The sequence below is a fragment of the Anguilla anguilla genome, chromosome 18 (genome assembly GCF_013347855.1).
Source record: "Anguilla anguilla isolate fAngAng1 chromosome 18, fAngAng1.pri, whole genome shotgun sequence".
Classification (NCBI taxonomy): Eukaryota; Metazoa; Chordata; class Actinopteri; order Anguilliformes; family Anguillidae; genus Anguilla; species Anguilla anguilla.
In genome coordinates, this window is record NC_049218.1 from 15,038,936 (window position 1) to 15,055,007 (window position 16,072).

Consider the following 16,072-nt stretch of genomic DNA (forward strand, 5'->3'; position numbering starts at 1 on the left):
TTCTCCAGACATCTTATTGCCGCCTGCAAAAAAGTCAGTAATTACAGTACGTCATTAAAAACTGTTGCTCCAAAGGTATCGTAAAGTTATAGTACCTTTCCGTAAATCATACTGGTACATTTAAGATCATATACCGTATGTGTGATCTAAAAAAAAAAACTTCAAAAAAACGAGGCAATCCTGTTGACTATCCCATGAAGCACATCCAGCATAAAAAAAGCCAAGGGGAGAGAGAGTGCTGGTTTTCTTCATTTTCTTCAACTCCTTGGACTTACCTAGGCAGTGCTTTACTGCAAGGTAGATTGCTTGATGTGTTCATTCAGAAAGTCAGCAAGGTCAGACTTTTACACTGTGAAACCCACCAATGATGTCAGTCAGCCTACAGAAAGCCCCACCACACCATGGCGGGAGGGGTAGAGATGAGATATTTTCACTGCACACCCCCAGAACTTGCAGGTGGGAAATTGCTCCATCAGGCTGTAAATCTAGAGACACTTTATTTAGCTGACAGGGCAAGTAAATTGTGCCTCTGCCCTGGGATTAACAGTCTGCTTGCTGGGAGATGAGCACCTCCTGTCTGGAGCAGAGCAACAATCCTGGGAACCCATAGCACTCTATAGCCATTCACCAAGCCATGGAAACATGATCAATTCAGCATGTACAACTACAGCTAAGAACCCCTGAGGATGTATACTTTCTTTGGTCTGAGAACCACATGCCTTTTCTAATTTAAATTTTACTGTGTATTATATACATAAAATATATGCACACACAGAGCTTTGAACGTGTAAAATACTGACACCAGTGCTGCCAATTACTACCATAACATTTTTTAGTCATGTTGTTGGGCATGTTTGGGTTGCAGACATTTGAATAGAGCAATTTAATGGTTGTTATTTTGTATTTTTTGCTGCGCCTTTTAAAGTCTACAATACTGGTGACCCCATTATTCCTAATTACTACCATATTTATCTGTTCTATATTTGGTTTGTATATCATACCAACATGTGGAGGACCATCTATAAAAACACAAGCATCTGTTCTTTCAGTGGATGGAACAAGAGTTGACATGTAAATTAATTATGCACCCAATGCAGATTGTTGCTTTGAAATATGTCCTTTATAGGATTTGCATTTTGAATCTTCACAAATCTACTTTACTGAAGGACTTGGAGGCTAGGCATGCCAATTGCCAAGTTACAGGTTCATGGACATACCCCATGCAGCACTTTCAAGGGTTTACCACAGAAATGACTCTCACTCTGTGCAGACATGAACTTCTGTTCCCTCTAAGCTTATGTAAACATACGGGACTGAGATACAATTTCACACAGCAGCAAAATAAAACTCCACACTTATTTGGTGGTCTTCTTTTTTCTTCTTCCTTCTCCTTCTTATTCCTTCTCCATCCTTCCTTCTTCTTCTTAATCTTATTATTATAATCATAATCATCGTCGTCATCGTCTTTTCAAAATGTCACAATGACAGGCAGAGAATTGGGTATTTCGAGAACTTTGGCTCTTGGTGAAAGATGATAGCTGGATAGAATGGTCAGCAACAAAACTAAATACTTGTGCCCCAGAAACATTTAATCTATATTTAAGTGCCTGAAAATCTGTTCTTCCTGATTACTATTAAAAAATTAAAAAATAAAAATCTCGAAAAATCAGACCCATCTGAAACAAGCACAAGCATTTAAATGTTCAAACTGCGCATTTGACGTATTTATCTTTATGAATGTGTGGCTGAAAACTGCTTTGAGACATCCTCCTGGAGGTATCCACGTAAAAAGGGCCGATCAAAGGGATGCACATGGTCAGTAACAATGCTTAGGTATGCTGTGGCCTTCAAATGATGCTCAGTTTGTAGGAAAGGGCCCAATGTGTCACAAGAAACATTCCCCACACCATTGCACCACCACCACCAGCCTGCACCATTGACACAAGGCAAGATGGATCCATGGATTCATGCTGTTTAACCAAAATTCTGACCCTATCGTCTGAATGGGGCAGCAAAAATTGAAATTAGTCAGACCAGGAAACGATTTTCTAAACTTCAATCATCCAGTTTTGTTGACATGTGCCCACTGTAGCATCATCTTCCTGTTCTTAGCTGATGGTACCCCTGTGGTACCCAGCGTGATCTTCTGCTGTTGTAGCTCGTCCACTTCAAGGTTTGATGCGTTGTGCGTTCAGATGCCCTTCTGCACAACATTATTACTTTGAACATATCTGCCTGTTCTTCTCTGGCCTCTCTCATTAACAAGGTGTTTTCACACCACTGTCACTGTAAATTTTAGAGACTGTAATCCAAGGAAAGCAGCAGTTTCTGAGATTTTGGAACCACCACGTCAGGCATCAACAATCATACCGTGGTCAAAGTGGCTCAGATCATATTTAGACAGTTTCTACTATTTGGTCGAACAACAACTAAATCTTTTCACCATGTCCGCACATATATCGACTTGGAGCCACAAGATTTTGTATTTGGGGAAGCAGGCTATTTGTGTTAATGAGCAGGTATACCTAATTAAGTAGCCACTCACAGAGTGTATACTTCAATACATCTTTTGATTGAATTAAAGAAAAACAGACACCTACAAATGCACGGCAAGCTACTGCCAGTTAGTGCAAAGTTGCAGGCATCGTCCTTGAGGCTTCAGAAACAGAAGACAAGCACTTTGTCGGTTTTTGTGGAATAATGAACAGGGGTGAGTGCATTTCCTGTGGTGCTCAATACCTGGAGTACTCGGTGCATAACTGCATATATGTTTCCTTGTTTGATTTTTCCAACAAGTAAGGAATTGTATTTCCCACCACAATATCAAAACAAATTTACTTACAAATCTGATGGTTTTGATTTTTATAGGTCAAAACACTAACAGTCAGTGCACTGAATCAGTATGGCCTGTCTCTTTCAAATCAACATTAGTTGTCGGTGTGTCACCAGATTATTAGGCTATTTTTAGATTCAAAACAATTAGCTCACATGCAGAACTCTATCCCCACCCACGCCTACGAATGTTGACCAGTCAGCCGTCAACAAGTTCCAAGTGTGGGCTACCCTTAAAAAACTAATCAAAACAGAGTACTGTGCTAGTGTGCTCTTTACATGAGTGAATGTAAAGCCAGGTCATACCAGAAACAGTATAATATAAGTTATCCTTCAGGCTGGGTCCCTTCCTCTGAGCCTGACCGAATCTGCCCTCAGGCTGACTTACCCCTCCAGCAGCAGAAGGGCGTTTTTCCGTGGCCGGCCAATGTTGGGCCCGTACAGGCTGGCGCGGCTGTAGAACCGCACAGACTGCAGCAGGGTCCTCAGCTGGATGTAGTCCTGCGCCAGCTGGCTACTGTTGACTGTGCGGGCCACCATGGTGCGGTAGCTGTTGGGCTCTGTAGGGAGAGGGGCTGCTTTAAGGGAAAAAGTCACTGAACATCTCAATGTAGTTACTTACCTTTATTGTGGGAGTAATGTATACAAAATGTAGCACAAATTGTTTTTTTTTTTTTTTTTTTTTTACAAGTCAAATGAAACCTTTTACTATGTATGTCGGAAAAACCAGTCTTTCCTTTTGGCACAGTAATGCAATTTCCATCAATCATTTTACCAGTATTTCATAGGTATTATAGACATTGACTATGCAATGAACTATGGGAGGTTGAGGCATAAAAAGCTTGAAAAGTGCATACAATTTTTCAAAATAAAATTTGAAAGCTAGGAAAATGATATTGGCATCCTAAATCATTCAACTGACAAAATACAAGTACCCTCACATTTACAGAGGACTGATTTTAAATCATACAGATAATAAAAAGTAACTAGAGAGAGACTAAATGCTGATGTGCATGTACGTTTGATATAAAATAGGTGCAGAATTTGTGTGACTTGTCAAATTTGAATGAACCCACTCTTCTCAAGCAGGCTAATGTATGCATCAGGCACTGGGTGTTTTTACTAGTGTCTACAGATAGTAAAAATACATTTTTGGGTGATTTTCCCCTTTCAGCTTCAGAGAGGGAAGAGACAGAGCCCTGCAGTGCTAAGAGGTATAAGATAAGTAAGAAATCAGTATTAGAATAGAGAAGAGAATACATGCCAATAGACTGGAATGTACAGGGGGCCCCTCTAAATCCATTGGGAGAATATCTCTCAATACCAGATTGCAAAGCTTAGTTCTCCAGAAGAATATCTGCAGGAGGGATCAATTGTACTGTTGCTGTTGGGAGTAACCTCTTCAGAGGCTTTTTGCAAACCCAAATGGAGATATCATTGTGCCCTGTAAAAAAATTGTAAATCACTATTTTTTTCTATTTAATCGAGAGAGCATATATGTCACCTCCTACTCTTGAAATTCTTATGAGGTTAATATAATCTTCCCAGCAACCACATTCTACGGTAAGCTAACTAGCAGAAAACTCTTTCAAAAGAATGTCACTAGGCAATCCCTGAACACAATTACTGAACTTTACATTGCGTATGTTTATTTACATGTGTACATCATTTACCAATGTACGTGGCATCTGTTCCTCGTGTCTGCGTGGGACGTGCTGATGAAAGCTTCTCGTGGCAGAGGCTCAGTAAACTCACCATTGCCCAGTTCCCAAGAGATGTTGTATTTCTTGCCAGCGCTGTACTTGAGGAGGCTGAGTGCACTGGAACCATTCCAGGAGTTGTCAGGATTCCGATGCAAGGCATTGAGCCCAAAGATCAGGTGCAGGCCGGCACAGTCGGCAAAGTTATAGAGTTTGTCTAAAGACCTGGCTGGGAAAAAGCGAGATGCAGTTGTAACTTTGTTTCTTTTAATTCCCTCTTTTAGTCTCAACATATCAAAATCCATCACAGATGCACATTCCCTCTATTGGAACGCACACAGCATTCCCCCAAAAGTCCAAAACAGCTTGGATTAATATTGTACACACCATTAACCAAGTTCATAGTGGTTCGAGTATATTTTTTCAGTTAATTTTTCCATAAATAAATTAGTTTTTTATGATGGATTGTGAACACATAGCTCTGAAATCTCATACTGTGAATGTGTTCTCAGCAAAAAGCATAAAACAAAGCATTTAAACACACATGTGCACACAGGCACACACACGTGATACTGAAGGTAAATTTCAGCAGGTTCAAAAAAAAATTAATAAATAAATCTCAGCATGGGCTCTGTCTGCATTTTTTACTGGGGGCGGGGGTGTGGGCGTGGGCAGCGGAGAAGGTGGGGGTGACTGATTTCTGCATCATGGATCCCTTGAGGCATAACCTAAGCAATGGCTTCTTCAAAGCTGCATTCTTTTATGACCCACTGTTGTCTCTAACTGATTCCAGAGGTAATAATAACATGGACAGGTCTGATTTACTGTATTCTCGGGACTCTTCCGTCTGAATTAGTGCTTTCACCTGCCCAGCTCATGGCTGGACACAGGAGGCAGCTAAATAATGCTGTCTGTGCCGAACGGTGACAGCTGTGAAGCCCATCAGTCAATCAACGGGAGCTCCGGAGTCCTGCACCTCCGCACCCCGCACCCCCACCCCCTCAATAATAAACATGTCAGAAATTATAATACAAAAAAAACTAACAGCACTAAAGATGTACCCATTATTTTATATGAAAAGCAGGTTTAAAAGAGCTGCTTATTCTCTCCTGAACCATGAAAATATATGGGGATATGAACAAAACATAAAACAGAGTTTTGGAAATCTGGAAATAATTTCACAATAATTATATTTCATAACTTGGATGCCCCCACTAACTTAAAAACACCACTGGATATTTTCAGGTAGTGAGAAAGAATGGTCTAAGTACAGAAAAAATTATCAGCTGAGGTCTCACCACTGTTTCACCACATTCCCACTCTTAATCTCCTGTTAGTCTTCTGGTTAAAGAACAAGAGGTTCACTGGATGTGTAATCGGTCGCACTGATGGTTGTACATGGTCTCCAGTACAATACAATGTTTCCATGCTTTATTTTACTGTATCATTGCAGGTCATATTGTTTGTGTATAAATTGCATAAAAATTCATTTATTTTATGCCATTTCTTCTTTATACATGCACAGAAATTCCCAGGAGAGCTCTACTATAGAAAGCATACAGAGGGATCTTAGCCTACATTCAGGCCTGACCCTATTAACCAGCCCCTCTTGTTTTGAAACGCTATACGTTAAAAGCAGAGCAATAAACATAAATATTGCACTGCACTTTGACCGCATTTCCTGTAACAAAAAAGAAACACATTCAAGGTCCAGATGGGCTAAAGTATTTTGGCTGTTTAAAGAGTTGTAAACCTGTCAGAAATGTGTCAAGGGCATTAGAAGAAAGGTGTTAAATGGAGCAGTCATATTTGTCATTTTTTGATGAATGATTTGTGAAAGCAATTTGACATAGCGGTCAAGTCCTTGATGAATACAAGACAATTATATTCATCAAGGTGAAAATGTGATTACGAGGTGGAGAATTTGCCATAGGCCTGTCAAACGCAGTCTGGCATACTAAAGTGATAGTCATACAAGGAATTTTTGTATTTCTGATTTCTTCTGTCATCTAAAGAAACCCGTATAATTATGAGGCATATCCTTTCTAACATACAATCATGCTGAGGTGAATGGAAAAAATAAAGCGCATGAAACGTGAAACACCAGGAAATGTCCATGAATGGCTTACAAATTCAGGCAATCCTTTTGTCTGGGTTTTATCTTCTCGTGGAGCTTTTCAACAATTATGCATTTTGTAAAGTGTTAACAGGAAATTGACATGACATTAAACTTGAAGTATTACTTCTAGGTATCTATCCATCTACACGGATCATGAAAATTTATAGGACTGTAAAAACTGAAGAATGTCAGCTTAAATTATAAGTCTGTCCCCACATTTCATGAGCAGACATGTAGAATTTAACATCACTTGTCAAGGAGGGCAAAGAATCCTTTTAAGTGAACTGCTTCAGTAGAGATCGTCTGATTCAAACCAGTTGATGCAATTTGACTTCTGCAACAGACTGGTTCAGATAAATGCATAATAAACTCAAAATGTTTACCATAATATGAGATTTTGTTTGAAAACAATTCAGCAATAATGCAAGAACGAAGTATTTTACTTTTATTATACGGTTTTATTTTCACTCTCTGCTTTCATGTTAGTAATGTCAACACGTGGCCAGGCTCACTTTAACACAAATCTGGTGATTTTTTCTTTAAAAGATTTAACAATTTTACACAGCGGATTACAGAGCAAATGAGATGTGTGTGTGTGTGGGGGGGGGGGGGGGGGGGCGGGGGGTGGGCGGTGGTCAGGCGGCAAGAGAGGAAGTTTCACAATATTTATTTAGACCAGAGAGAAACGTGCCTCTAACTGGCCAAACAACAGCTCTTCCAGAAGAAGTTAATTCTTCCAGGAGGCACCCCATCCAAGTACTAACCAAGTTCACACCTGCTTACTTTCAGCAGTTTGACATGAGGAGTTTACAGGGTGTTATGGCTGCTGGCTTTTCAAATTAAGCCTGTTTCAAGGAACCCCTTCTTGAGGTTTCCCCAGATTCAATCAACTTTGTTAATAAATGTGAATTCTTACTTTAAAATAAAGTGCAAGCAAGTTGCAAAACTGTGATTTTAAAGAATAAATTTAAGATAGAGGAGTCAAATCCAGGGACGTGTGTGGATTGAATCCAGCAGTTAGTGCTTTTACTCTATACAGTAGCAAAATGTAGTTCTGTACTTCATCATTAGGCCATAAAACCTACTTACTGTATCATAATCATAAGAGATCAACACCCATCATGACAAAAGACATGACAGTATTTTACAGCTTATGACCAATATAAAACCATATTCCCAGATGTGACTGACAGTAAAAAAAAATGTTGATTCCCAGCTTCTCTGTTGGATGACTGTGGATTAAAGAAAAGGAAATCATTTGGAATAATTAGGAAATAATTTGTGCATAATTCTGGATCATTCCATGTCAAGTGTACAAGGTTTGCAGATCGTCCAAGAAAGATTTACATACATATCTTTTCATCTGATGAGTTGAGGGAGATAATTTGTAAATCTGTATTATTTTTTGCAAGCTGTAAACTTAAAGGGGCAGTTACATTTCTGGGTTAATATATTATTTATGTTTTAGTGTAGTGTCATTTTATCCGTTTTTTATCAGCCCAACCAGTTTTTGTTCACAGTAAAGGATATTTTAGATATTTACAGACATTTCTGACAACCTGCTGCCTTTACAATTGCTGTTATGGGGCATTTGAGGGATTGTGGTCCAATGCAATTAAATATACTTCAATTAACTTCAAAGCAGCTCCTACCGCAAGGTTATGCCACCAGAGATTGTACATGTGTATATTACCTAATAATTCTTTGATGTTAATTCTTATTTTCAGTCGTAACTATTTCCTCTCACAACCTGAGACTGCTGCAATCATGACTCATTTTTGCTGGCCCCTAAAAGAGGTTTTTCTGCATAAGCCTACAGAATATTTGTGTTCTGACACCCCTCATGCAAGGCATTGTAACTTAAACTTGCTATAAAAACTTGCTGGGAGGAACATATTCACGGCACCTGCGTCCTCCACAAGGTGAACAGTGGGGCTGAAGCTGGAATACAACTTGCCATTTCACTTTTTTTCTGGAAAATGCAAGACATTCATAGTCAGCTTGAAACAACCCTGGGCATCTGGGAAGAAAAATTTATTTGGAAATTTTATGATAAAATGCAAGACACATTCTAACTGCAATTAAGTTCTAACTAGCAAAATCCAGTCAACATTTTTATGGCAAACATTTTTCATTGAAAGTGATGCTCTTATTCAAAGTAATTATTTGTGGTCCGAGGTGTTTAGAATCAAATGTGTTATTTTACACAATGCAACTCAATTCCTTTTCTGTTGGACTGAACTTCCCAAAAGCATTCCAGTCTAAACTACTGGACAACGTTGCTACTAGGGAGGGGGATGTGGAGAGTGCTGTCTACACCATACTGGGGGTCTGTGGTCGCTCCCTCCTTTTGCATCAAGGGTTGACATGAATAAAAAAATATCAAAGGCAGGTGTGATGAGAAGCAGGGCCTTGCTCTCGTAGAAATGGGGAAAGGAGAAACATATGTGGTTGAAGGTTTCCAGACTTGCACACACCTGAGCTCACTTCTCCCCAGTTCTACCCACTGGACCTCTGGCCAAACAACTGTAAGGACATTATGAGTTAGCTAGGTATTAGGCTGACCTTGGCCAAGCTACATTTATTTAAAAAAACACGCATTTCCCTCATAAATGCCTGACTCCAGTTTGACTTTGACCTGTATCATGAATGGGTGTGTGGTTCCCATCAGTCTTTACTGAAGCTTAGACATTTCAATCTAAACAGAACTTTTCTCTGGTTTGTGTTTTGGACAGAGAAGAGCAACAGGTCCGAGATAGAATGATACCTTCCTCTCGCTGCTTCATTTCAGCTGGCATCAACACTTTTCTTTTACATCACATTACAGGCATTTAGTAGACGCTCTTATCCAGAGCGACCTACACAACTTTTTACATAGTATTTACATTGCATTCATTTATACAGCTGGCCATATACTGAAGCAATGCAGGTTAAGTGCTTTGCTCAAGGGTACGACTACAGTGTCCAACGTAGGATACGAACAGGCAACCTTTAGGTTACAAGACCAACTCCTTGCCCATTATACTACACTGCTGTTCACAGCTATCTGCACCCAAAGTTAAGATTTACAGCAGCAAGTTTTGAACAATGCTGCAATGAATTTCTGAGAAACAGTTTCAGTCAGTTATTATTATTCCAAGTGACATTTCACCCCTGTGCACAGGTGAGACGCTGACGTGCGGCACAGGAGCAGCAGGGAATGCTGACATTGGGAAAACCGGCCCAAGCATTTCTACATCAAGATCATGCATGGGGACTTCCAGAGTGAGGTTTTGTGGAGCAGACACTGAGGAGCACAGAAATCTCTAATGCCTGCTCACTACAGCCAAAAAATGCCACAGTAATCAAGACAAATGGCAGAATAAAGCCCCCAAATCCAGAGCTGCAAGAAGCCAACTGTTATTGTTGGAACCTTTCAGTATTAGACTTATCAAATTGGGCACTATGATACAAACTGGACAAATTGGACACCAATGATCGCCAGTGCTATGTTTCCCCATAAGTCCTCAGACTGCTCTGTGTATGTATGCAAAAATCAGCAAAAGTATTGACATATGTACATTTTCAAAACATTATTAATTTTCCACCTGGAGTTTTTTTTATTTATTTATATAAAAACAGTTCCTGGGAGTTTGAAGTTCTTATAATAAGTTGTTTTCATTCAAATAAATGACCACCAAACCCAATGGGCCAGCTTCACAAAGATTTTTGTATGCTTTCATCCTGCAAATATGAACATGCAACACATCTCAGGGAACATAATTTCTTCATCGGGTTTTTATACCTCTAACTGCAGAATTCCCCTGTCGCCTGGCTGTAATGGAAACAGTGGGGTCTGGAGACTGTCAAAGTGGCTATCTGATCCAGGCCCACCAAAAGAATCAGTCCCATGCACCAGTGCGCCTCTACGGCTCATTTCCGTACCAGGAGGCTTGGTCTGAAGGACGTGATTACTTACCACAGTGAGGGATTGAGAGAAATTATGATTTAGTACATAAACACTCTCAATCCGAAAAAACCAAAATCCCTTTTAGATTACATTTTTAAAAATAAAAACTCACCTATTCTCCAACAGTTCCATTTCTATAATAGACATTAAAATGTTTTTTGATAAGCTTTGAGCCTTCCTAGGAGTACCTTTAAGTCCATTGCCACAAAATGAAAAAAACGTTGAAACGTTGTGAAGGGGTGACTACTATACTTGCTGAGCCAAGGATTGAGAAACCAGTCAAGAAAAAAAACAGTCACGTTTCCAAAGGAGTGTAAATCACAAAATCATCCTGGGAAGACTAATACAAGTTTAAAAAAAATTCAATTTACCCACTGTGCTACACTCCGTCTACGGAGTGTAGCACAGTGGGTAAGAAACTGGGCTCGTAACCGAAAGGTCGCAGGTTCGATTCCCGGGTAAGGACACTGCCGTTGTACCCTTGAGCAAGGTACTTAACCGGAATTGCTTCAGTATATATCCAGCTGTATAAATGGATACAATGTAAAATGCTATGTAAAAAAAGTTGTGTAAGTCGCTCTGGATAAGAGCGTCTGCTAAATGCCTGTAATGTAATGTAATGTAATGTAAAAAAAGCCGGTGGTAATGAGAGCAATTATATTGCAGGAAGTCAGAAACAAAAAAGTAGGTCAGGTTAACCCTAACACACAAATAGTATGAAACGCTATGAAAACAGACTTATTTTTGACTGCTCTCTTTGCTATTTGGCCACTTCTATGGGCTGTGATGAGGCTGAGGGCATCCACTGTATGGAAGTTTTTGGAATGATGTCTAACAATGTGAACAGTTCTGAATCATCAAACCACATACTAACAGTGAGAGATTTAATGGAGATCTGGATTTTGGAAAAACAATCTGCAGTTCCTTCTGAAGAAGCATGGAAAACAGAAAGCGCCAACAAAGGAAACTGTTTTGCCCTCCAAATAAACCACTTGCAGATTTGAAGAGTCTGGCATCAAAATGACCTGGATGTGTTCAGCTGATCCATCAATAATATTGCCTGATGTGCCTTCCAAAAAAGTACAGAGTGTGTGCAACATGGCGTGAGAAAATTAGAACTCAAAGAGAAAACACTGGCGCTTCTGGCCCTACACACCGGTGAGATTTAAACAATACACACATAAATCATCCTACAAACATACATAAAATACTGACATATTTACAGTACAGCCTATGCCACACCTCAGGTTTTAAATACTTCACTCTCCCTAGGCCACCTAACACAGAACCTTTAAATAGTGTCATCTTACAGGTAATGCACGCATAAATGGAAATGAGGGACCTGAGTCTTTGCAAAGGAGAGGCTACATAAAATTCTGGACAGGCCTGGCTGCTTATAATTATTGCTATCACGGCTGAAAGAGGACACCTCAATGACGCTGAAGGTGAGGCTAGTGCTGGGACATGTTTAGCAGACCCTGAGACTCCTCAACTTTCCCGTGTTTCACAGGCAAAGGTGCCTGACATGGAATTTAATGGGATATTTCTGAACGACCTCTTGAGTGTTTTACATTTCTGTCATGTGCAAGTTGATTCACTTTCTTGAGGAAGAGTGGTGTCATATTCCTCCGGCAGAGTTGCAGACTCTGGTAGACTATCACATGGTGCGTAAAGGTCATGCTACCCAGAGGTAGCGACCCAGTACCCTAATAAATGTATTACCTGGAGCTGCAGAGTTAAATCACACAAAATGCCTAAACCACAAAATACAAAAGGGCAAACCGCCCTTCACATATACATGTAGCTATATAAACTCACAAATGCAGTATTGAAAACATGGTATGATGGCATAAATGATACTACACTGAATTATATTACAACACATACTTGCCACTTTTCAGGGTTTCCTACAGAAATAACCACAATGACCACAGACTCTTAGCCTTTCAGAACTTCTGTATCTTCTGACCTCTTGTAAATAGACAGAATTCACAACAACTTCACACGTCCACACAATAAAGCCCCAAACTTATGGGATTTTGCATTTTTTCCTTCTTTATCTCTTTCCTACTGATTACATCATCACAAATTCTCCAGTGGCACAATAAATAATTCTCCCCATTGGACATTTAGCTAAATCAGTCAATAACAACATCAGATACACATGCAAAATGGACATATAAGTGCACATGTCTTTAAAAACTTCGCATTTACGATCTTTGGATGGTGTGGAAGTTGGCTTGCTTGCTAACAAATAATTGCCAAAAAATTTAAACTATTGCTTTTACAGCTGTATAATCTTCGTGGGAATTTATTTTTCTGATTTCTATTTTTCTCATTTACATTTCTGAAATCCATTCTCTATTATTTCACGTGCAAACTCCACATAATATTTCTTCATGATTGGGGATAGGTACCATTCATATTTTGATGAATACCCTGCTAAAACAATACTTTCTAAAACTGAAACTGTAGCCTACTTTGCAAAAGCACATCCCCTTGTTTGTTTCCTTATGGATAAAATACAGCGACCTTTTAGACAGTTTTTCTTTCAGCATTTTGACTGAGTTTAATGTTTAATGAGTCGACAGCAAGTATATAACGTTAGTACAGAGGGCACCGAAATTAAGGACTGAAATCTACGTTGCGATTCAGTTCAGTAGGTAACATTATTAGTTGTATAGGAACCAGTGTCTGCTACCAGGTTTTGGTGCCAAAGCCTATTCATGACTCAGACAGCTCCATGACTACAAAGTAGGCCCTAAAACATGCTGCAGGCCAGCCATGGGGCTTGTTCTGCAGCAACAATGTTATACATGCATTAACCTAAATCATCAAAAGCATACAGGCAAGGAAATTTGCTCAAAGGGGAAGGCATAGGCTATGGATTTCATGAAGGTTTATCAATTTTCTTTTCCCATTTAAAAATATGACAATCAATTTCATATTTTTGTTATTCATGGTAAAAGGAAAATGTCTGAATCCATACCTATGTGTTTCTTTGATCTAGAATGTATGTGCGTTTGCAAGTATGTATGTGCATGCATGACTCTCATAACCTACATTCATACGCATTACTATTATCAGTTTATCATAGCAACAGTACAAAAAGAAATCTGAAGAAAAACATGCCAGGTTACTCACACATACAAAGCGCTGTCTATAAGTAATGAATTCAAACCCGCAAAATCTAGGCCTGCCATTAAAAGTATTGATATCACAATTAGGCCAAGTTACAAGAAATTGGCCATCTTAGCTCACACAAATTTAACAAACTGCTTTATCTTCACCGGCACACCATCAGCAGCACCTCTCCTCCCATGCCAGTGCAAGGTGAGTCACCAAATTACAGATCGGACTCATGCGCGTCAAAGTCCATGACAAAAATGCTGCTTCATCAGAGTGATGGTTTGTCACATGCCAAGCGTCAGTCAGACAGAAGATCCCTAAATCATACATTCATTTGGTAGGGAAAAGAACACTAAATAAGAAGGTTATTAATAATAACAATTAATAATTAAGTTTGATCTCAGTTCCCAAATATTTCAATATTCAATGCACATTACAACTTACATTGCAACTCACAGGCAGGTTGACAGACAGGCATTGCCACACTTGCCCACCAAGGTTGCCTGAGATACGGAACTGCAGGGAAATGGAAGGAGGTGTGCTCCTGGGTGATCAGCCAGAGGCAACAGGTTACAGAGATGGCCTTTGGTATCTATATCAAGGGAACAGGTCCTACAGCAGTCCCATGGCATGGAGGCCAGCAGCCAGCATGGGGGCTCAGGCCTCTGCATGTGTGAGCGCTGTGACAGTTTAATAGCCTGCAATTACTGCAGGTATGCAGAGAAAACAGAGACTCCTGGATTTACTCCCCAATACTCCCCCCCTAGCCCTATTCCAACACTCCTCACTCTCACACCCAGGCACAGCATGGCGGACTCCATAGTAATGCAAAACAGGGGCAAAAAAGAGAACAGCCCTAATTGATTAGCTAATAATGTGGTAAATATATACTTTTCTCCCCATCCATCTTCTTAGATTACTTTCTGAGCCATAACAGAATGAGATCATTATGCCATTGCATCTCAAATGTTGAGCTGTGAACAGTGCACTGAGTTGTTGAGGAATTTAAACTGGTGCCTATTACAACTCAAATCAAAAACAGACTACAATAACAATGGACTGTTTCTCATTTATTGCCTTGTGCTGGCTCTAAGAATAACCTGTAGAACTGCAAGCTGGAGCTAGGAGGAGGAACACTGCGGGGATGTTGAAAGCGTGAGGGTTTCTGCAAACCATAAACAGAACAGAGATACAGGGAAGCCTTTTAAAAGAATGCGCCAAATTTAGCACCTGAGAATAAGAATTACGTGCTCATACTGAAATCAAGGGAGTACACACTCCTACTCTATAATTGTTCATACATCATATCTATAAGCACAATAGCATCGTGAACATTATTTTAAAATAGAAATGTATCTTATTAATGAGGCATTCATATATTCACTACATATATACAATACTTTGCAAAGGTATTCAGGCCCTTGTACATGCATGTGTATTTATAAGATGGCAGGGTGGCCATTACTTAAAGCATCTCAAAGTCTGCCTTTGCAGGACAGAACGAGAGTAATATATCTAAAATGTGGGGAAAGGGTTTGTGGTCAGATTAGACTAAAGCTGAACTTTTTAGTCTTGTGGTATGTCTGGTGAAAACCTAACACTGCACATGCCCCACTTATCACCATCCCTACAGAGAAGCAGTATCATGTTATGGGGATGCTATTTTTTTGCAGTGTCTGGCAAACTTGTCCTGTACAGTGCAAACTATAAGCAAATATTGTCAGATAGCTAAAGCCTTGCCAGTAAGACAACAATCCAACAAACCTTTCAGCAGGACAACAATCCAAGGTACATGTTTCATTTTTCTTTAAAATATTTACTGGCATATAACTGATTTTGCCTTTAAAAATCTTTTGTTTGGGCATGTGAGTTTTGAATCAAAATACTAAATGAATGGAAATCTGGATGCATTACCCAGCAAATTTTAAAACTGAAACAAGGTCTGAATAAAAAATAAATAGAATAAAAACTTACATAATGGTGAATATTTTCAAACATTCTTCAATGGTATGGCATGAGGCTATGTATTTTACTATGAAGTATAACAATAAATACATTATAAACACTTTATTTTGTCTTAACTGATTTGACTATGAAGACCCATACATACCAGCCCAACATGCTTTTGGTCACATTAGCCCATGTAACCTTTCAATAATAATAATAATAATAATAATAATAATAATAATAATAATAGATGATCAATACTTGAACACATGGCATTTCTGTAAAAAAACTGAATAATTGTAAATACATAAGTCTGAACAAAAACAACGATCCTGTAATTATTTCATTTTAAGTTTGTGTGATTCTCTCTCACACACTCTCTCTTATGGTTCTGAT

General features: G+C 39.3%; 1 protein-coding gene across 4 annotated transcripts in view; it reads right to left on the bottom strand.

Annotated features, from left to right (window-relative positions):
* Window positions 1-16,072, bottom strand: part of hpse2 (heparanase 2) — a 101,255-nt gene that overhangs the window by 48,411 nt on the left and 36,772 nt on the right. For all 4 annotated transcript variants that reach the window (XM_035400902.1, XM_035400901.1, XM_035400899.1 and 1 more), the window contains exons 4-5: window positions 4,588-4,761; window positions 3,221-3,392 (exon numbers count right to left, since the gene is read on the bottom strand). In XM_035400902.1, the coding sequence (XP_035256793.1) occupies window positions 3,221-3,392; window positions 4,588-4,761 (346 nt within the window). The remainder of the gene's footprint in view (window positions 1-3,220; window positions 3,393-4,587; window positions 4,762-16,072) is intronic.